Genomic DNA, 23147 nt, shown 5'->3' on the forward strand with positions numbered 1-23147 from the left:
AAGGAGCAGGACTTGTTCTGTGAGGGAGAGGAGTGCAGTATCAGATGTTCCAAAACGCCTGGTTCACTGTGTGATGTCAGGAAGATGGACAGCAATTAAAAGCGTCCCGAGTTGTTCGGAATTGGCACTGTTGTCATCCTACCTTAAAGCAATGAAAAAGTGTGGGTGTCTCGAAAAGGCTGGAAGAACACGGCTTGGGGTGTAATTCATTTGTTTGGAACTGTTTAAGGGCTTCTAGGTTAGTGCGTTGTTTTAATTTTGCTCAGCTTGGGTGACTGATGGAGCTCGGTGTGAAAGCTGATGCCGGACACTCGGAGCACTAGATAAACAGCCACTCTCTTTTTGCTGCTTTCTGTGTGGATCATAAAAGGATTCGAGCTCAGCATCAAGGATGAACTAGAACTTTGATTTTGCATCTTGTCTGTGGCTTTAAAAAAGTATACCCTTCACGGAATCAGGCCAACCCCAGTGTGATCTTTGCAAGTTATTTTAAATAACCCTCGAGATCGTCATAAAAGCTCCACTGGAAGGGAAAAGAGCATGCTGATTTGAATGTTGGTGCCAGATTTGCTAAGATCTGAGACACGCTGGTCACAATATTATTGTAAATACGTGTAAGACTAGCTTTCTGATTGTTATCATGAATGCACTTTCTGTGCTCTCTCCCTACTTATTTGTATCCTATCCACTTGTATGGACCACAGTTTCAGAAAACGCTCATGTCTCCACTTTTGAGGACAGAGGTTTTCGAACGCTGCATTACTAGGAGACCGTAATGGGCTGGCAAGTCACCTAGGTTTCTGAAAACGAGATACAAAACAAAAAAGAATCATCTGGGAGCCTGGCTTAGGGTTGTCCTTCAGCTCAACATGTTTCTTTCCTAACAATAGGGAAGTTCCTTATTGTTGTCCTTGGGAGCTGATAGCTTCGTTTCATGTACGCTAATCGGACAGGTGTGCTAGATTAGCTTTGGGAAGCATGTACAGAACCGTAGAGTCTACTAAGACGCAAGCCTTCAGAGAAGGGAGCATAACGTGAGGGTAGGCTTGCACACCTGCGTGCCCTCCGAACAGGTTAGAGGGCACATCTCTATTCAACATGCTTGATCTCTCTTCATAAGGAAACCCATGCCAGTGAAAATGTACATGAGTTGTTCTTCGTTTGTTTTCAGCGCCAAATCTTAAAGGCAGACCACGCAAAAAGAAGCCATGCCCACAGAGAAGAGATTCTTTCAGTGGTGTTAAAGATTCCAACAACAACTCTGATGGCAAGGCTGTGGCCAAGGTATGATCGTTCACTTCCTGCTCTCTGTTTGGCTATATCTTTTCTTTTTTTTTTTTTTTCTTTTTTCCCTTTTTCTCTTTATCTCTCTGCTCTGGTGTCTTGGTGGCAGTTTTCAATTCAGAATCTGGCTTTGGTATTCACAGCTCTCTGGGTCTGTTCCCAGCACCTCCCCTCCCCTGGGTGGCTGGGGGAGGGGGGAGCGTAGGCATTTTTGATTAGTCAACAGAAAGACTTCCCACCTCCCAGTCTGGCCTGTTGGGTAAAGGACAGATGATTAAGCGCCCACGTCACTGAAGCTGAGATTTCATAGAAGGTGACACAATGACATAGTTTACTCTGCTTGTATCAAAAATAGACCAAGCTGAACCATCCTCTTTCTGAACGTGTTCATCTAAATATGTTGCAGAGATTAACAGAGGATGAAATTAGAAATGGCTAGAATTGCGTTTTTTAGTTCTGTTTTTCCAAAGTCACCTCTAATTTATCGTAGACTAAAACTGAAGATGTTTACCTGTATGGAAAAAACAGTTACATGGATACAGGTACCCGTATATGCAATTGTATCTCCTGAAAAATCTCTATTAACACAGAATGAAAATCCAAATTCTAAACTATTTCTCAGGGCCCAGGCCCATTTTGCCCAAGCATTCCTCGGAGTCCTGAAAGTGCACGCCCAAGGTATTTAGCGCCATGAAGGGTGAAGGGTCACTTCATGTTTTTAGACTTATCTTTTTTACTTTTGTGGGGTTAGTCAGATGTGCATGGTTCTGTTTACCAGGTGTTTGCACTTAGGTGTTGATTCTGTGCCAAAGGTAGCAATAACCCCTTTAGGACCCAAATTAAAGACCAGATTTCAACTGATCCTATGTTTCCAGATCCAAGGACTAAACTTAACGAAAATGGGAACATTTTCACTAGTGGTGAATTTGGAAGATTCTGATGTAGGAAAATAAGAATTTGGTTCTGTGTTGGCAGTCTGCTGTTACTCTGCTCTGTATATCACTCCTCTTCCCAGTGTAATGAAGCCAACCCTAGACAGCCACAGTTTATAAATCTTATTTTTAGCAGATGATTCTTTTATCAGGAAGTGCTGAGGACTTTTTGGTTAGGATTGCTTCGTGCTTCCAAGAATGCAAAGGGTTAAGAAGAGATCAGCCAGTAGAAATGTGTATTTTCTGGCTACACACCGATCTGTATTTCCCTAAAGTTATTTTTGTCCTGCTCTTTTGACCTTCTGCAAATGAGTGCACAAGGGTACCAAGAATGACATTTTCTAGTAATTTGGACATCTCAGCACTAGAACTACCTATCAGCTTGCATGGCCTCGAAGGATGTCAGCAGGAACTGTTTTTTCCCTGTGATGTGGTTTGCAAGATACTGTAGGATGGAGTGAGAAAGTTTTAGGATCTTAGCCTTCAACCGAGCTTGCCCTGCTGATATCTTAGGTTGGCCCCCTGCCCCATACCTCCAAGGTGACATCATGTGTTTACCCCAGTATGTTTGTACCTGAGCCCAACAGGATGAATGAAGCTCCTTCCCATGTCATCTGGGATGCCTCTGGGAATTTTACAAAACTCATACAAATTCATCTGAAAGACCAGCACCTCCAATATTTCTCTCCATGGAAGGCTGCCCAACACTCACAGTAGAACCCACAAAACTGAAGAGAACAGGAGCCTGTTCTGTATTTCATGTTCACTGGATTCTTAGGCAGGATTGTAGTCAAACCTGGGTTTTCTAGGAGACCCTCTCTCCCTACCCCCATCAACGCTGCCGTTCAGAATCTTCACAAGGAGGTTCATCATCCTTCCATCGTTGGTTTCAGTGGTGAGCGGATGAGGCTCCGGCCGCCGTCAGCCCCTGGGCTTTGGTCTAAACACCCAGCTCTTCTCAAAGTCTTGGATTACAGTTCTGCCTTGGTCACTTCCAATGGGTCTGGCAAGACCACCTCAACTAAAAGAAAGAGACTAGTAGGCATGGAGTATGGTGGGCTTGTGTGTTGACCCCAGCACACAGAGGGGAAGTCTCTACAAAATGAGCAGGCCACCTCTGGGACCAAGACAACCACTAGAAAGGCATTTATGTCTTAAAGAGGTCTTTTCTCTTGAAACACTGTCATAGAGATTACAAGCCTGAGACCATCGGATCACTTGCTGAACTGGAAGCAATATTTCAAGTGACAGTTGGGCTTTATGACCAACACCTGTGTGACTGTGTTTTACAAAAGTGTCTCAAACAGACTATTTCTAACCATGGATACATACCAGCTCCACAGAGCAAAGCTCTCTAGACTGAGAACCTCCTGGGTTTGTGGTCTGCATGGCTGGAAGAGCAGTTCGAGTAATTTGCCTATTGCCGTCAAAAGGTTGTACTCTTTCAATGAAAATGTAAAAGCCAGCTTTGCCAGACTCCCCTTTTTCAAGGGATGGAGGATCTCATGGCTTTCCAAAGACAGGAAAAGTCACACGGGAAAGAGGCTACCAGTTCTCTGAAGATGTCTTGAAAGTGTCCAACCAAACCCTGCGGATTCCCTGGGACCATCTTATGGCAGCTGATGTGGGCCCAAGCCCATTCATATGGTGATCTGTACAAGAAAAATCTCTCAGTCCAGTCCTCTAATGGGAAGCCCCCACAGATAGAGGGCAAATGACTTTTCACATTCTGTAGGCACTTTTGAAAGGCCAGAAATATATTACAGGTGCTTTATACTCAAAAAGGAACAAAAAGAGGGAAACCATGGTGTGCCATATTTTCTTTCCCTTAAATCACAAATATCCCTTTGATATTTCACAAATGTGATACTTTCATTATTTTCACTATGTTTCCTCCAGTTCCTCAGAACCACTCCCAGGAATTATCCTTCCTGCTTCACTGGAGGGAAGATGAGGGTCTCCTAGCAAGTTAATGACCACATCAAAATTAGACTGTCGCTTCTTCTTTCTTGCTGGTTCATCACATCTTGCTGCCCCCGTTGAGGCTGGATTAGTTATAACTCAGACCAGTGAAGGGATGTGGTTAATATCAAATAGGTGGTGGTTCACTGAAAACATTAAATGTGGATTCTTTAATTAGCACTTCCTCAATCACTTTAGAAACCCCAAAGCTCTTAGTGAATTAAACAAGTAGAAGGTGTTCAGGTTGGGAAAAACAGATCTAGGAATTAACTGTCACCATCCAAAGGTTGGGCATTCTCAAGATCAACATGAAGACCACCTCCTGTTTTTAAAATTGCAGGAGATTAATGTTAACTGAAAAAGAGAATATTTGGGGTAAATGTGAAAATATGTAGAAAGGAAGTTGGCCAGGTCCTACCCAGAAATAGAGTAATAGCCTAAAGGGCTCCTTTTTGTTAACTCAAGAAATATATGGAGCTAGCGGGAGAAAGGAAACCACTGCTCACTTCTTACAAGGCATCTGCTTGTCCCCACCCCGGAGCCCTAAAGAGGAGAAACCTGCTGGCTCACCCACCAAGGTTCAAGATGGAGTTCAGTAGGTGGTAGCCTGCCTTGCCCAGGAGCCTTCTTTACAAAGGAGGGAGTCTGAATGACTTTGGATCTGGTTTGTGCACCTTGTCCATGCTTTCCTTCTATTTCTGGATGCTTTTGCACAGTTTGAGGCAGAAGGTTAGGCAGCCTTCTAGACCTTAAGGGAAGGCTCATACTTCCTTAACAGTGGTGCTTCTGACCTCATAATATAAATAATGGCCCATGATCGCTGCAAGTTTAAGACTCAGGCTGTTTTATATGCAAATCTTGTATCTGCTCCTGTTTGTGCAAAACCAGGATTTGGAGTGAGGCCCACCTGAGTCCAAAGCCAGAGTTCTGACCCCATGAGCCAACTACAAAATACATAACCTCGCCAAGCTTCATTTTCCTCAACTATAAAATGGAGCTAGAGGCCTCCCTCTGATGATTTTTGTGAACATTTGGTGGACTATAGGAAGTCCACAGCACTGAATCCAGCTCACTGCTGGGCCTCAGTTGATACTGGTTTCCTTCCCTTTGCTCAATATACAATAGAAGGAATGGAGCCCTTCTATGCTTTGGAAACCACCTAGTTTTATCTTGTATTCCTCATTTGATAGATCACGTTTCTAAGGTTTTGTAATGCCTAGTGATAAGATATGCTTTTAATTGGAAGTGTATTTTGACTCTGGATTTCATTTTTTTATGAGTGTCAGTAAATTATGGTGTTGATTACCACAAGAATGAGACTACCTGGGTTCAGATCCCAAGCTCACTGCATACTAATTTGGACATGATCCTGTGGCTCTCATTCATCCCCTCTGTGCCTCAGTTTCCTCATCTCTCACGCAAGAATAATCACGTGCCTTGCTAGGGTTGCAGACATAAAATGAGATAATACCTTTAAAAATGCTTAGAACAGAGCCCGGCCACATCGTAAGCACTCACAAAAGGCCAGGGCAATGCAGATTAAAACTGGAATGATTTTCTGATTTCAAAAGCCATTAAATTAGAGATTTCATCAGAACTTGAGACTCAGTCTAAAATTTGGCAGTGAGAAATGATGACAACGTAAAGTTTCACAGGATGTTCACCTTAATGTGATGTGACAAAGTACTCAAGTTTGAAAATATTGTAAGTAAAAATTCTACGTGGAGGAGTGTTTTAGTCCCATTTGCACAGCCCCTTCAAAATTAAAATCTTATCTCGAAGCCCAGTTGAATGAGTTGTACAGGAAGTTTTATTTTTTTCCAGAACCAGTCTAAAGATACTAACCTCGCACGTTCGCTTGAGAGAATAAGTTAAAGAAAACCCTTGCAGGAGGATACAGTTCCCTTGTATAAATAAGCACAGCCTTTTATATTCTTAAAGCCTAGAAAGGAGAGGCTGAAGGGAAAGAGAAAGAGGGGTCAAAAAACTGAAATGGAAAACAATGTTGAGTATGTGGGACATTTTTATTCATAACATTTCCCCAGCACTTGCCCTATTCTCTCCGATGTTAGATACGGAGATGTAAAGAATATCAGAATGTACACATTCCCCATGGGCGCACTTGAACTCAAAGTCTGACCCTTTGTACTTCCCCCTTTTACAATTAAAATAGCTCAGCAACTTAGCGTTATATTTAACAACCATCAAAGGCCTCTTGTAGAACATGGCAGTGAACAGGGAACATTAGGTTAGCCACTCAGTTTGCCGAGTTCCGTATTCGCCTAGAGTGTGGAAGGAACAACATCTGGCACGTTGGCTGCCATTAATTTTTTAATTATGGCGCTTTCCATTACTCGTCTTTGGTTTTTAGCTGACCTCTACTCTTTCCTTTGTGGCAAGTTAATATTTCCTATTACATTCTCAGAGCTGACCAAAAAGCCATTGAAGAGTGGGAATCTTTTGTTTCCTACTGAGGATATATCTGGGCATCCCCCTCAAGTGACAGAACCCACCTTGCAGGTGTTCCTGATGCCAACATCTGCTGGCATTGACATGTTTTTTTCAGGTGGCAGGAAACAGTAGCAACAAGAAACGTTTACTGTGAAGAAATAAACTTTCTTCCATGTTGATGCAAAGTGCGTGATATGGGACTATTTATTAAAAAGACACGATTTTGTTCAATGACATTAACAGATGGTGCCCCTTGGGAAAATAAAAGTGTGTAAAGAGGCAAAAGAATGGTTCCACCAGATGGGGACACTGTTTCTGGTTTCCTATCAACACACTTGCAAGGACTAGAAGGCTGGCGTAGTTTGGCAAACTATGGCCCCTCACCACCTGTTTCTATAAATAAAGTTTTATTGGAACACAGCCATACCCATTCACTTCTACGTCTGTGACTGCTTCTGCGCTAGTTGAGTAGTTGCAACAGAGACGATCTGGCCCCACAGCCTGCAATATTTACTACCCGGCCCTTTACAGAAAGTTTCCACCTGGTGATCTGAGACAATTCATACTCAATGTTGCCTCTATAATGCTACTTCAGGGCAAAGTTAATTTACTGGCTCCCCGCTCCCACACAGTGAAAGCTGTCACTGGCTGTGTCTTTGTGAGTGCTCCAAGGTGGTACTTGACTTGACGTGGCATATTTTTCCCCCTTTTCCAGGTGAAATGTGAGGCCAGGTCAGCCTTGTCCAAGCCGAAGAATAACCATAATAACTGTAAAAAAGTCTCCAATGAAGAGAAACCAAAGGTTGCCATTGGCGAAGAGTGCAGAGCAGATGAGCAGGCTTTCTTGGTGGCACTTTATAAATACATGAAAGAAAGGAAGACCCCGATAGAACGGATCCCCTATTTAGGTTTTAAACAGAGTAAGTATGCTTGTTTTCATTTCCCAAAGATCAAAACTGCTCCTGTTCTTTAAACTGGGAAAAAAATTTTGACTCAGGGTTATGTCGCAATCCTAATCTGGGGATGATGCTTTCTCTCTGTTTATACTAAATCTACAAATCATCCAGCCCAGGGATTTTTCTCCCTGCCCCTTTCCGCTACACTGTTCCCTTCTGGGGCAGTTGCAGTGAGATATTTATAGGCTTGAATCCACTGATTATGACTGGAAATAGACATGTTGAAAGTTTCTCATTTTCTGTTTTGTCAATCTTGAGAGTCTGTAACGCCTTTCTTCTGAGATAATAATATGACGTCACTTTATCAGGCCCAGATGTTGCCTGCAAAAAGGCAGCTTTAAAGAGGAGGACATTGAAAGGTGGACAAAACAACCAGAAAGAGAAAACGTATTTCCTAAGCCCCAAATTTGTTAAGAGAGAACAAAAGCCTCACTTCAGAGGAAACACAAAATACCCAGATTTGAACCGAAAGCCCAATTTTGGATTACATTTAAACATCATAATACGTTTTTAAGTAGAAAAGGAAACTCGCAGCTGAGCAGAATTCCATAGAAAAAAAAAAAGAGAAGAAACCCAGATCCGGTCCTGATTTCACAACCGAATATATATTTTGCCTCTGTCTGGATTTTGTAGCATACAAAGCAATGAGCCCCTGGCTTGAAATAGTATTTTCTCCAAATGTATCTTCCTAGATTAAAACCATGTGTCATTTTGATGAAGAATGTCAAACCTGTATGTTTTACATAACAATTTACATACCTAATAGCAATTGGCACTGATTGCAAGAGAACACTCGCAGCCATTATAAACTTATATAACTACGAATGATTACAATGTTTGTCTGAAAACTGGTTGCTTGAAATAGAAGTAAAATTAATGTACTGTGAACAGCTTTGTTGCATTATGCATTGGTTCAGATTAAATCAAGGCCGAGGCCGGGCTCCTGATAGCTTTGAAATAGTGCAAGGTTCAACGAGGCTTTTCCAACATGTTGTGTCAAAGAGCTTTTTTTTTTTTTTTTTAATTTTATTCTTCATTTCCCTTACCAAGGCATTACTTGAAATTCAATTTTCCCCTCTTGTAAAAGAGTCAAATCCATAGCAGTCCCATTCCATGATGTTTGGGACAAATGAAGAAGGTTGCCAGCAATTTGGAATAATTGTTTAACAGCATCAACGTACGCAAACCCTGCAAAGGGAGATGTGTCCTAGAAGAGTATATATTCAAAACGTCACACAGGCAAGTTAGGGGACTAAGTGGACTCAGGACTCGAGTCGTCTGTGAATGAGTTCTTCCTACCCTTTGATCTGTTATGTCGCTGCAACTTCAAGGGTAAAATGGTGTGTCTTCTTACTCATTACAAGGCACCACGTGTTAGTGAAATACGGTATGGTTTCTTAATATGGTGCTGCCTTCAGACATTCTGTTAAAAAGGTAATCGTGTATAAAAGTGGCTGGTATTTCTTGATTGTGATAAGTTCTTATCTGAAGGAAGCGGGATATAGTACCCTTTAATCAATAGCTTCTTTCTAAGGGTTGAACAAGACCAACCCTAATTTTGAAATCTCACACTTGTCCCCAAGGATGCTGTAAACTTAGCTTCCCTGGGTGTGCTGATGGCAATAGGATTAAAACTGTGTTGTCCTTTATCCCCAGAGTAGAACCATTTCCGTATTTGTGACTGTTTCTTAAGAAATATTTTAAGTGGTAATAATATATCCTGTTGTTGAATGCCCTTTGGCAAATTGTTTCCTAAGAACTTAGCTCTCTGGGGTACCAGTGTTTTGGGTTTGGTTTTTTGTGTGTTGTTTTTTTTTTTTCTCTTTCTCATTGAAAACAAAACAAAACAAAATGTTTTGATTGACATTTCTTGGAAGTATGTTAATGCAATGCTTATCTAAATACTTATTGTCCCTCTAACAGTTAACCTTTGGACTATGTTTCAAGCTGCTCAAAAACTGGGAGGATATGAAACAGTAAGTGTTTAAGCAACTTAAATGAAATAATTTTGCAATCTAACTCCCCCACCCCTTCTCTGACCAAAACGGAGAGAATAAAAAGCTAACCGTCCCTGACTACCTCCTCAAATGGCTCCACACTTTTGGGGGTTTATTGGGCCGCTTTTGGAAATGATCCCAATTAGTTCCAGGTTTGGCAAAATTGTAAACTTGTCGTAAAAACTACAAGTGGAAAACATATGTAACTCTCCCCTGTCAGGGAAATTAGTTGGGTCTGTAATTTTTTCCCATGTTGAGAAAGGGCTATTATTGTACAACAAGCCAAGATTGCATAAAAGAAATTTCCCTTGGCAACATACCTGACATCTGTTCATGTCTAATATGGGAAATGTATTAAAGGCTTTCAAAAGTAATCAGTATTGGCCATTAAGGAATAGAATGCAGCAGAATCTTCTCTTATTCTAGGGCAAAGAAGCTTTATTAGACAAGGGTCAGTGCCGCATAAACAGGAAGTTATCAAACTTATTCAGAACAGGCTCTGACACTCTTTATCAGCTAATTCTAACTGACAGGAACGGGTTATTTTTAGCCCACAGGAAAATTTGATGGCCACGGATTTTACAACATGTATTTTGAACCAATAAAACGTTAGAGCAACAAACTAAGATTAAAATCTTGAAAGAGGAAGAAAGAGCTGTATTAATATAGCACGCAGAGATGAAATCTGTAATAAAATCAATTGACAGAGGAAGATGTCGTCATTGGAAATATTTTCTCCTCCACACAATGATCAGATTAAGTTGTGCAGTTTCTTCTGAAATTGAATAAGAAATTATTTTTTTCTTTCTTTATGAAGTAACCTGGAATATTTCTGTATCATAGTAAAACGACAGTAAGAGACACAGAGTCAAGAAAATGAAATTCATTTTTAGTCCCACCATAATCACCAGTGTTTCTTGCCAGGTATAGCATATTGTTTCACAAACTAATATAATGGTTTGATGTCAGGGATTTGGAATGGGGAAAGATGGCAAGCATGATGTGATTCGGATAATCTGGTATTTACTGTAGAGATACCTGCTATGAATTCTGACTCAGAACTCTAAGATGGGAGTAAATGTGTGTGTAAAATGTTTATTTAAGACCTGGGATCTACATATCCATTTACAAAGCAATACAATGCTCATATGAAGTATTATAAAATGTGTGTTTCATAGACACAAATTTACTTAAATATTTATTTGACCAAGCACCCTCTGTAAAATAAATAATACGATTTTTCACTTGGTTGGATCTGTGGATAGGACAAAGAGATTGACTTCTTGCCAAGGTGGCTCGTAGTTTCACAAAATCTTAAGCTAATTATAACTTTTGTCCATGTGAAAAAGATAACTTATTCAGAGTTAGTCTCGTGGATTTAGGAGCCCACCCCATAGCCTAGATTTTTAAGTCTAATGCTTGATTTAAGAACAGGAATACACATTTATATGAACTGCAGATAAGTTACGTGATACTGCACAATATTATTAAATCTCTTTTTAAACCCAGAAATGTATTGTTGTTTACTGATAGGGAGAGTGCCAACAAATTCCACAGGATCCGTTTTTCCTGCTTTTGTATCTTCTGTATCCTCCCAAAGATCTGTTTTTCTCCATGCAGCAGCACGTGGGTATGGAATACACAAAAGAAACTTCTGATAAATTTCAGGGCACTGGCAGTATTCTGAACACATAGTATTCTTTCTCTTGCTGAATGAGCAAAGTAACAAATGACCGTGCAATCAGCAAATCACCGGAACTCGTATTTAATAAGTCTTATGTGTTCACAGCATGCTGTGGGACACTCTGGAGAATGCACAGATATCTAGGACAGTGGTTCTAGTTGCTTGCCGTCCAGGAGAGATGGTGATTGTAATGAAGAGACAAGGTGGAAAAAGATCCATTTGCCGTTCAGGTTAAGGATGATTTCATTTAGAAACAAGGGAAGAAGACTTGGGGCTCTCCTGCCTTCTGAGCAGGATTTTAGAGAATATTCGGAATTTAGACGTGAATGATCACAGCCTTCCAGGAAGAGAAAGCCAGACGGAGAAATAAAAATGTGGGGTAGAATGATGTTGGACGTAGAGAGTTGGAGTAACATAAAGTGGGGTGACCAGTTGGCTGGGATGCATGACCTCAAAGGCCAGTCCAGAGAGGATGGAGCCCTGTGAGAAAGGCTTTCGGATGGTAGCCCCTGGAATTCTGTAGGCTGGCTGGGGGCGGAGTGGGGGTGGGGTCAGTGACGCAGAGAAGATCGATAACAAGCTAAGTGTTATGTTTTGCCCCTCATTCTGCCATCACTGTAGTATAGGTGGAGTCAAGGAGAGAGAGGCTGGGATGGGGGGGCATTGGGACACCAGTTTGGCATCTGCTTCCCATCTGGTTATGTACGAGTAGCCAGCCTCCTCAGCCAAGCCACAAAGAGGACTGGCAACCTCTGGAATTGCTCCTTCCCTCCTTCTCTGTTTACCCATCAACTCCCTCGTTGTTCATTGGGTCCCTGCCATTCTTCACCCCCAATTTTTTCATCTACTCTGAGACAGTGAATCTACTTAGCCTTGTTAGCTATAACATCTACATCTGGGGTCGTAAACTAGATGAAGCCGGTTGGTGGGATTTTTCCTTCCTTCTTCCTCCCTCTCTTTCTTCTCCCCTTCCTTTCCTTTTTATTTTTTTTAATGCTTCATACTACCTTGCTGTCCCTATAGGCACTGCAGTTGGCTACTCCCACGCTATGTCACAGCTTTTGAATCCCCCAAGTACAGAATACATTTTTCGATTGGTATACGTTGACCAATAAATGAAATGAGATGTTCAGAGAGGATTCAGTTTTGAAGCTGCTCCAGCAGACGTATGCGTAAGATCCCGTCTGAGGACTTAAGTTGTCATCGCTGTGTTATTGAAAGACATTTATCTGTAAGATTATCTGATGGCAGAAGCACATGTAGACTTGTCATTAGAGCTCAAAAGAGATCTTGGAATCTTCTAGACCTGTGGTTCCCAGAGGCCACTCGAAAACTAGGGCTCAGATTTTCAAAGGGGGACCTTTCAAGTATATGGATATGTCTAGACCTCCACACTGAGACATTAACTGCAGTGGGCCCTGGGCCTAAGAACCTGAGAATCCTTTTTTATAAGCACTCCGGGTGATGCTAATTCAAAGCTAATGGTAACGGTGACTGTTCCCACCTCACCTACTGGCTCTTATGGCTCCTTGCTGCACGGTGTGGCCGCTTCTAAGTCAAGCATCTAAGGTTAGAAAGTTGTCTCCACACTATTATTAAAGAAACCTGCCAGAATATTACCATTCCTTTGGCCCCAAAGCAGCTCAAAGTTTCCAGTGAAGGTTTTTCCATCCATGATAAGCCATTTTCATTTTGAATGAGGGAAAGTATAGGTTCTGAACCTTTTTTATGTTTTGCAAATTGGTCTTGGTGCAGAGAAAGATACTTGTCCTACTCCGATCCAGACCCTCATTTTACAAGTGAGGAAACTGAGGCACAGTGAGGCGAAATGAGTTGCAAGGGGACATGGCCAACTTCTTCAGATTCTGACTTGTTGAGAACTTTCCGTGCAGCTGTCACAGCCTCCATCGCATCACTGGAAGGAAAGGGGTGCATAAATGACCATTCTTTGTGCCTACAGTGCTTTCTCCCTAGTTTGGGTGATATATTGGGAAAAGCCTCTAATAGCCTACCGTCATTAGTAGCATCTTTCAGTCGGGTCTTTGTACCTGGCCTGAGGTACAAATCTCCATGAACTACTAGCTGAGATTTTTATCTGATTCTTGAGAAAAACGCATGGAGTTAGGAGATGGTTCAAGAGGTCTGTGTGATGTAAACATTCAGTAATAATAAAAAATTGCAAGTTTAAAATTTGTAGATATATCTCTTCTGCTGTTAACTTGTGACTGGATAAAGACATCTCTCTGGAATTCCTTCTGGTTTTAAAAAGAGGCCATCTTAATTGGCTTGTTTTTGTTTGTGGTTATAAACTATTCCAAACCTTCTGGTTTGAATTGCGGATTATGGATTATTTCATTGCAGTCCTTCACAACCCTCAAATTGAATTAAAAAAAAAAAAAGAGGAGCAGAAGTTTTATTTTAAGCCTTTAGAAGCATTTGACTAATGGCTATATTCAGTTCTCTTGGCCTCCTCTGCCTTTGCTGGAAATGAATTTTGTGTCTCTGCATCCTTAGGTTTTGAGATCGTAAATGTATTGAGTGGATTTGATTCCCTAAAAAACAATATCCCCGCCTTTTGACTGGTTGGCAGTGAGGCTCCTTCCTTTACAATCATATATCCAGCTTCTCCTCCCAAACATTTTAGAGCGGGGTCACCTACAGTTGAGGAAGCAGAGCTGGATACGGTTGCGCTGATGAGCGAAAGAGGTCTTCACTTCAGTGTCTGGTGAAGCAATTACAGCGTGAAGAGTAGCTTGGGGTATTACCAGGATGCAGTGTGTGGAGGGCGGTTCGCTAAAGTGATTTCCATTTGGCTAACCATGTGATGGTGAGCCAGAGGCAGTATTTGGAGAGAAGGTAGAGTAGGGAAATGGGTCTTGAGAAAATCATATTCTAGAGACAGAGGACCGTGCAAGCGGTACCTTCCAAGAATGCCAGTTTAGCAGCTCCGTCTGTCCCCATGGCTGAGACAAGACTATTATTTCTCATCTGGAGGAAGAAGTCACATGTCTTTTTGCTGGAAGGATTAGGCTTTGATACCAGATTCTGGCTTTGACATCATTTCAAGACATCCTCTGAATCTAACCCTAGTACTCTGGATGGACAAAGCCTCTTGCTTAATTCAGAACTCTTGAGGCCAAAGATGATGTCATGTAGTTTTGAAAAGCTCCAGTTCCTGGAGTACTACCAGGAAAAAAAAGTCATCTTCCTTGAATTCAGTCCGCCCTCAAGGTGTCCGGAGAAAGCGGCTGTTTCTCTGAGCAGCCTGGGCAACGTTGCATGCAGGCAAATGTTCCTTTTGACTTCACATCTGCTACATTCTTAAGCCATGGACACACTGTCCTGCAAGATTTCTGATTGCTGTTTCCTAACCAGGCCACAAAAATTCCAACATTATTTCATCCCTGCAATCTCGAAGGTAAAGAAACCAAGGCTCCAAGGCCATGTCTTAGGTTAAAATTGTTAACCAATTTTTTTTTTTTTAATAGCAGGATATTTTCATCAAATAAGCAATAGATGGGACAGATTCCTTTATCACCCCCTGGACCCATTTTCTTGGCAGAGGTGTGGAGGGTTAGTTTCAGTCCACCTTGCATCCTAAAGAGCAGTTTGAAAACCACTGCATTTGGAAGAAATGAATATACCTGAACATAATAGATGTGCAATGCTCTTCACAGTTTCTTGGGTCTTGCCCACACCAGGGAAGGGAGTGAGATGAAGTCTCCACACACCTAGGCTGGTTTGCTTCCCTTGGGTGCCGTCTGCTCAGGTTTTCATCTTGCTTTATGGTTAATCATATGAGGTTATGCTTCTTGCTAAGCTACGAACCCTTGAAGGTAGTAACTTCTCTTTCTTTTCATGATATCTCCCCACCCACAACCCTCCATTCTTTCCACCTTTCCCCTCCACACCTCTGTTCCTGGCCCAGTGCCCTCAATGGTAGCCAGTAGAAGATGGATTGAGGTCAGGAATCCCTATCATTTAGTTGAGGGTCTTGCAGGAGATGACAAGGGAAGCACAATTCAAGAAAAATCATTGCTTGTATGAATTTGGCCATTTTCTTCAGGAAACAAAGAGCCAGAAATTCTCTGTATCCTTAAAAACCTAAAATAACAGAAGGTCAGGTAGAAATGTGACCAAGACCGGGAGGCTCCAGCTTAACCCAAGAGCTAGTCAGACTCACCCCATGGCTGGATCAGACTATTTCCAGCTGAGTGGAACTGGAGGCTAGACACTATGAGGCAGACACTAGTTTTGCCCCAGTGGGTTTTAGAGATAACACACATTCGGGGCAACAGAATAAAACCCAAAGCATATGCATACTTTGGCATGAGGAAAGCATATTAGTGCAGGAGGCACATTTATACAGGTGGGAGCCCAATGCCCGGTAGCTTGGTCAGGAGGAGTTCTCGCGAGTTCTCACGTTCTTTCCTTTCTCCTTATAGGGCTCTGGGACCCACAGTGGGTTTGGACAACGGGGGGGGGGGGGGGGGGGGAGTTAGACATTTCACACTTTAAAGCCCGTGGACAGCATTTGAATTAAGAGCACATCTGCATACAAAAAAATGGAGATGCATACCCAGGAGAACTGTGTACTTAAAAACATAAAAGCATTTAGCAGTTGGAAAGAGCACATTTTATGACTTTCCTGTGGAAAGAAAATATCTCAAAATGGCCTGATTCATCCAGGCTGGCCAGTGGAAGCTCGGTAAACAGGGACGACTTCCTGGAAGGCCCAGCCCTTGTCTTTGCTCCAGATCAACTCTTACTGGTAAAAACTGTATTTAAACCCAGAACTTGCTAGCAGGGGCTAACACAGACCACTAACCAGCTGTGCATGGCTTAACTAATGCCAAGTGACACTGGAGGCTGGCCCCTGCTGCCACAGTTTCAGTCCTAGCATGAGGAAGATTGTTTTCCTCCTTTTGATAATTCATTATTTATTCTTAAAGAAGTTTGTCATTTCTGTGATAGGCAAGTGTTGAACAGGGTACTACCCCCAAGTCTAGCAGATGGGTGTAGGGGGGGGGCATGGTCAGTTTCCATACATTAAATAGCCCGTCATTGGTGGTCTTTCGTTCATTACACTTTTCACAACCTGTATTATTTTGTTTATCTGTGTAGTCCCTTGTTTATGTTTGGTAATCCCCCCCAACACACACACACACACACACACACACACACACACACACACACAAGGATGTGGTCATGTTGGGTGTTGGATCTGGTTTTCATTGTTGCATCCCAGATGCTAGCACAGCACCCAACAAGTGGGAGATGTTCAGGAAATATTTGATGACTGAATGGCTGAGTGAATGGATGGATTCCAGTATAACTGAGACTTATCTATGATTCATTGGTGAACATAATAGCGAATTTCTGTTCTAACTAGATACACACATGATCAGGGTAAAAGGAGCATAATTTTACTGGGTGGAAGTAAAATCTCAGAGCACTATGCCTAACCCATCCCCTTGGATTTTTGCTGACCTGTGGCTGTGCTATTTCTTCAGAAGTGAGAGACCCACAGCTCAAAGTCGAGACCTTGTAGCAGAAGCTGTGATTTCCACAGCCCTCTACTCACGGGAAGCATAAGGTCCCTAGATTCTGCATTAACACCCTGCTATACATGTGGGCTGTTCACCAACTCATTCTGATGGGGAGGCTGTTTCGATGTAGTGAAAAGGAAGCCTGCTCTTGGGATCATAAGACATTTGTATGAGCCCTGATGTGACCATTCCACTGCTGTGTGTCCTTGGGCAAGTTGGGCAAACTCTCTGTGTCTTTCTTCTTCATCTGTGATGAGATTCCTGTAATCTACCTCACAGGCTGAAGGGAGAATGAAATGGTATCACGCTTGTGATAGTCCTTCATAAGATATGAAACAGTGCACAGAAGAGATACAAGGATGACAAAAGGGATGGTTTCCTCTGAAGTGCGTGCAGGGACAGACCTGTTTTCTGGCCCTGCTGGACTCCCCAGGGCCCACACACCTCATCTGAGGGAGACAACTATGGAGGTGTGTTTCAAGAGGCCCTGGTGTGCTAAGAGCTTTGAGGAAAAACAGAAACACGTGGGAGGGCGTCGAGTTTCGCTCCTTCCTTTACGTAGATCTTGACTAGATCAGCCTGAAAGTGTACTCTTTCAATGATTAGAGGGACATCGTAATTAAATATAAAATAATTACTGAAATGTGTATTTTGAGTGTTTTGAAAGGGGCTTGAAACCATTTATTATCATCTAAACCAAGCTATAAATGAAGGAGAATATCTATTTTTAGTCAAACCTGCCAGGAGATGCAAGAGGTGGTTCTGTCGAGAGAGAACTATTGAAACTCATTGGTTCAAAAATGCTTCCTGGGAAATTGAACAATGCAAACCTCCCATTGTCTCGGGGTCGAGAAGGGTTTATAGAAATAAAGGGGTTTTTATATAAAATGGAAAAGGTGCCATTTACCCTGTAGTGTTTAACCACCCCTCCCCTCCTCCTTAGATTACAGGGACAGAGCCCCTGTTTGCGGGTTGAGATCGCTCCCCACCTCCCCGGGGCTTGCTGCCTTTAGCCCCTAAGTGAATTGGGCTTGCAGCTCTGTCGGTATATTTCAAAAGAAGCCCCAGGGCGATTGTAGCCACTGCCACTGCCATGGGCACTTCTGCCACACCCTGTCCCCCCCCACCCCCCCGCCCTGTACATTCCAATAACAGAGTTTTCCTGTAACTCTGTTTAGAAGTATTCACAAGGACCTCAGAATGGGCTCTGCCTCCTCCTTGCAAGGAAATACTAGACTTGCTCGGATATAGTAAATGACGTGGTTTCCCCAGATTAATCATTTGCCAGATCATGCATCTGTTATTTTGTAAAATCTTAATTTATGTATAAAAATAAAATTAAAGAAAGTGATTAAACAGGGCTGTAGTATGCTGTTCTGTAGACTGTAAGCTGCCCGGGTTCTAGGCACCCAGCCCCCCAGTAGACATAGCTTGCATTTTCACTTTGGAATTTGTTCGTTTTCCTGGTACTGGATGGATCACCCGTTTTCCTGACCTAAGGGAATAAAAATAAACAGGTTGCAACATATACAGTTTCAGATTTGGGTTTTGTTTTGGTGGTTAGAGGAGCTGGCTGGCATAAAAATAAAGCCGGAGATGACTGCAAATTCCATAAGCAATTGGATCAATTGAATTAGTCTATGTAGTAATTTTATTTAGTGTTTGAAGTGGTCAACACAGCACCCAGGTCAAAAATCAGAAGATACAAAAGCAGGCAAAAAGCCTCTCTCTTTTCATATACCCTTGGCCGCCCATTCCCCTTAAGCAACCAGTGTTCATTCTGATTCATTTAAACTGATAGTTTTCAGTCTCATAAGCTGATACTTTAGCTAAAATCTTATTTTATTTGGATGCTTTATCAACATGACCTAAAGGATCAGAGTAAGAGTTTGTTCCCGGGGGCGGGGGGGCGGAGGTGGGGAAGATAACTACATAAACTATACAGGGAGATGCCTTAGAGAAAATGCTCTAAGGGTGACACAATATAGAACCCAAAGCAGAATTCCACGTTTATTGAAAAGAAGAGTACCACGAGTGAGACCGCCCTGTGGAACCCCGAATCTCCCCAGAATCTCCCCACATGCTCATTTGGACTTCTCTGTGTCTGGGCTTCCAGAACAGACTGTCCTCTTCTGCCTATTGCATATGCACTGAATCCTGGCACTGTGAATCTCTTCTGATGCAAGATTGAATTTCCCATTGCCATCTTTTCAGATAACAGCCCGCCGACAATGGAAACATATTTATGATGAATTAGGCGGTAATCCTGGGAGCACCAGCGCTGCCACGTGCACCCGCAGGCATTATGAAAGGTAAGAACCCCCCTCCTGGAAAGTCCTTGCCTAATTAAAAGTGCGCTCAATGGAAGAAGCTTCTGGTGAAGGATAAGATAAGGGGAAGTCTGAAGGACCTTTCTGGAAATAGAAAATATCCTCTGGCATTTTAGCTCGCATACCGCCTTGTGATTTTTTAGGGGACATGGCTTTCTCGGGTTACTGGGGCTAAAATTAGATGTTCTTTTGGTTTGATTTTTATCCTGTGGCCACCTATTTGACAATACCTTTTTATTTTTTTGTCCCCACAAGCCTAGATTACTCAATACATTCTCCGTAGGTTCATTTGCTGTGAGAACCTTCCGCTTCTGGAAATCCTAATCTGCACTGTTACCATGGGGTTGCCATTAAACCGTATTGACATTGAAATGGTTTAATGTTGAATGTACTAATATTGAAAAGTAAGCCCTGCTTTAATAAGAAAATTGGCTCCAGATAAGATCCATTGGTTTTTCTCCCCATCTTGGTATTTCTTTCTTCTACGACTATGCTTTTGACCAAGAAAATTCTCTCTTGCCAAGCTTTGCATGGTTCAGTTTTCTAACTTGCAGCTTCTCTCAGAAGGTGATGATCATGCAAATACGAGGTAATGCGCTATAAAGGTTGTCTCCACAGGAATGTTCCCTCTTTGCATTAGGACCGTTGTTGCCCACAGCAGTGCAGGTCTGTTAACAAATTCACGCATTATCCTTGCTCTCTGCTTCCAGTCCATTCTTAATTTGTTAGGGTTGCGCCAACTTCTTTATCCCTGGCATTTCATTTCCCCGCTGACATGTTGACTGACTCAGCAACCTGGTTTCAAATTCAGAGCTTGCAAGATCCAAGCAGAGGGTGTGTGTGTCTGTCTGTCTGTCTGTGTATGTTTTAATAACGGTCATGGATGGAATGAAGTCAAGACACAGCTGAACAAACAGGCCAGTTAGCTTGCCAGTTTGAAAGGTAGAACAGAACTGCTAAGTGTGATGGCTGTTTTACAAGTCCATTAGCATGCCAGCTTCGACCCAGATCACCCACCTTTGGATCCTCCAGATAATGTTACCTAGTGGATCTCCTCTTAGTCATATTTTGTTGAGCTCAGTTGTATTTTTATCTGTGTTGCATTTAGCATAGAGCTTCTGTTCGCATAGCCATTCAGTGAAACTTAGAAAGTTTTTGTAGATATAGTCATAGGAAATTAAGTTGGGTTTAGTACCCCATGAAAAATCCCCACAAAGTAGTAGCAAGAGATTGCCTTACTTGTTGAGTGACAACCCACAAGGATTTTTAAACATTGGTGACAGGGCTTAGCCTTTCTGTCAGTATACTACATCAGTTTTTCAAATGTGAGCATTATTTCTCTCAGTATTTAATACAAAAACCTATGGACATAACAGGGGCACCACTGAAATCCTAGTACAAAATAGCATTGGTATCTCAGGTGAGTGTTAAGTAAACAGCACTTAAGGGAACACATTCAGTTTGGTGTTGACTTACGAGTCAAAGCTTTAATCGGAGCATTTTCATTATAAACTCCGTCTGTATTTTTTTTTAAAGATTTTATTTATTTATTTGACAGACAGAGATTACAAGTAGGCAGAGAGGCAGGCAGAGAGAGAGGAGGAAGCAGGCACTCCGCGGAGCAGAGAGCCCGATGCGGGGCTCGATCCCAGGACCCTGAGATCATGACCCAAGCTGAACGCAGAGGCTTTAACCTACTAAGCCACTCAGGCACCCCCGGTCTGTATTTTCAAAGGACTTCTATTCTGATAGTGAACACCCCCCCCCGCCCCAACCATACCTCCATCTGCAAATGTTCCCAACATCTGAACCATCAAACTTCAAGGACCAGAGAGTTAAAATTTGCAAAAAAAAAGAGAGTGTATGTCAACTGCTAGCTCACTCACCCAGTTAAAGAATAAAAATTAATCAAACATGTTACAGAGCGTCGCATGGTCAAAAAAACAGATTAGGTTTGGGATGGAAAAAGGATAGGATCTAATAGTAGAGTGAATGTATGTGTAATTAACTCAAGCAGTTATGTGGATAAAAATAGCCTCAATCTTAAATGAAATACCAGGATATATTCTTTTGAAGACTGTGTACTTTGTTTCATGATTTACCTCATCTGGAGTAGTAGAATCCTAAATGCCTTCATTCCGTCAAATTGAAAAATTCTAGTCGAGATCCCTCAAATTTAGCTACTAGAAAACATTATTTAAGATTCTTTAAAAACGTCTCTTCTCTCCTTGCGCTTGGGAGTAAAGGAGTATTTCAAAAAGGTTTGGTCTCCCGCTGGATTAAATTTTTTTGAAAAGCTTTGTCACCCACTCTTGCTAAATCTAGAATTTGTTGGTTCAGTGTGTATCAGTCAGGCTCCAGTAGGGAAAATAAAAACGACACCAGGTATTCAACAAAATGAATCTACTGTAGGGAATTACTGAAACAAACATGGTAAAGCATAACGTTAATATGGAGGAAATAACCACAGGCTCCCTAGGGTCAAGAGAATAGGAGAAAGGGGGTTATGGTGTTGCCACCCGGAAGTTTAGAGAGTACGCGTCACAGAGCTGGGGTTCAGATCCCTCCTGGGGAGAGGATCCCATCCAGTGCTGGTCGTTATTAAGCTCGGAGGTGGAGCACTATGAAGCTAGGCTCAGACCTGAGGAGGCAGTGCTCCCTGGCTAATGCTGGACCTCAGGGCAAATGCCATAAAACTCTTCTGGGACTGTGACAGAAGCTACAGGCTGGAACCAACTGCTGCTGCTAAGTTACTGTTGGGTTGGCCCTGAAATTCACAGCAGGCAAAACAGAAAGAAGGAGCCTTTCCTCCCTTCCCCTGGCCTGCTTGAGCCCCATTTGCAGGACCCCAAAAGGAAGACAGCTGAAGAAAGAGACATGTAATCTGCAGAATCTCGGTCCCAGCAACACCAAGCAGGGCACAGAAGAGTAATCTGGGGCTGAGACAACAGTCAACCGCCAAGTGGGACCCCCAATATGGAAATCCCCGCACAGAGCCAGAAACCCAGGTTAGAACACAGCTGTCCCGGGGCGATCAGCAAGGGCCTTCACCCTTCCTTGGATATACTTTCACTCGTTCACATTGCTGTGATCAGATGCAAGGGATGTCTTGAGTGGTGAGTAGTTAATAATAGTGAAGTACTAAAATTTGCAGATAATTGACTTTTTAAATAAATGAGATTCCAGGGGGCGCCTGTGTGGCTCAGTTAGTGAAGCTTCTGCTTTCGGCTCAGGTCATGATCCCAGGACCCTGGGATGGAGCCCGCAGTCTCTCTCGCCTTCCCCCTCCCCAGCTCATGTGCACTCTCGCTCACTCTCTCTCTCTCCCAGTAAATAAGTAAAATCTTTTTAAAAAATGAGAACCACTACAATTATACCAGTCTCACTCATTTTGAGCTGATCATGATCTGAAAGGAATCAGCCATGTTCCTGTGTGCTGTGGTCTGGAGAAGAGTCTGGGGGCAGCTGCTCTAGCTGTCTTACTTCTTACTTCTCTTTAATGGTTCTACCCGAGAAGGGCAGAGGACACTCAGATCCATCCCAGGGATGAGAAACAGTTCTGCTTTGGTCAAAGAAGAGGCTGGGCTAAAACTGTGCCAAGGGACTTGGCAGATTTCTTTCCTTCTCGCTAGGTATAGGCTACACTAACACAAAACAGACAGGACTAGACTGGTGAAGGGCCACCGTTTTCAAGAAGGTTCAAGAAGCTGCAAAAGATCAGGATGTTTTGGGCAAACATCTAGTCTGGAGATGCCCGTAGACATGTTTCAAACCTTTCCCATCAGATCAGAATGACTGCGATCCTCCTGTGCAAGCAGTCTTCTTGTCTCCTTTTCACCCCGATATGCAGACGTGATCCTTTTCTTTTTTCCCTACTACCAGCTTCGCTTCCCTGGAAGATGAAGAAGAAATGAGTGATCTACTGTACATTATCCACTGATTTATTTTTCATGTGGTGCGGTTCATGTTTCCAGTAAATGTTTTCATTTTCCAACAAGAAAA

The 23147-nt window shown here is 42.5% G+C and overlaps 1 protein-coding gene across 3 annotated transcripts in view; it reads left to right on the forward strand.

Annotated features, from left to right (window-relative positions):
• The window catches only part of ARID5B (AT-rich interaction domain 5B), a 177312-nt gene that overhangs the window by 133288 nt on the left and 20877 nt on the right, over window positions 1-23147 (forward strand). For all 3 annotated transcript variants that reach the window (XM_032313597.1, XM_032313598.1, XM_032313599.1), the window contains 4 exons: window positions 1172-1284; window positions 7345-7549; window positions 9509-9561; window positions 19030-19127. In XM_032313597.1, the coding sequence (XP_032169488.1) occupies window positions 1172-1284; window positions 7345-7549; window positions 9509-9561; window positions 19030-19127 (469 nt within the window). The remainder of the gene's footprint in view (window positions 1-1171; window positions 1285-7344; window positions 7550-9508; window positions 9562-19029; window positions 19128-23147) is intronic.

This window comes from Mustela erminea, chromosome 14, assembly GCF_009829155.1.
Source record: "Mustela erminea isolate mMusErm1 chromosome 14, mMusErm1.Pri, whole genome shotgun sequence".
Lineage (NCBI taxonomy): Eukaryota > Metazoa > Chordata > Mammalia > Carnivora > Mustelidae > Mustela > Mustela erminea.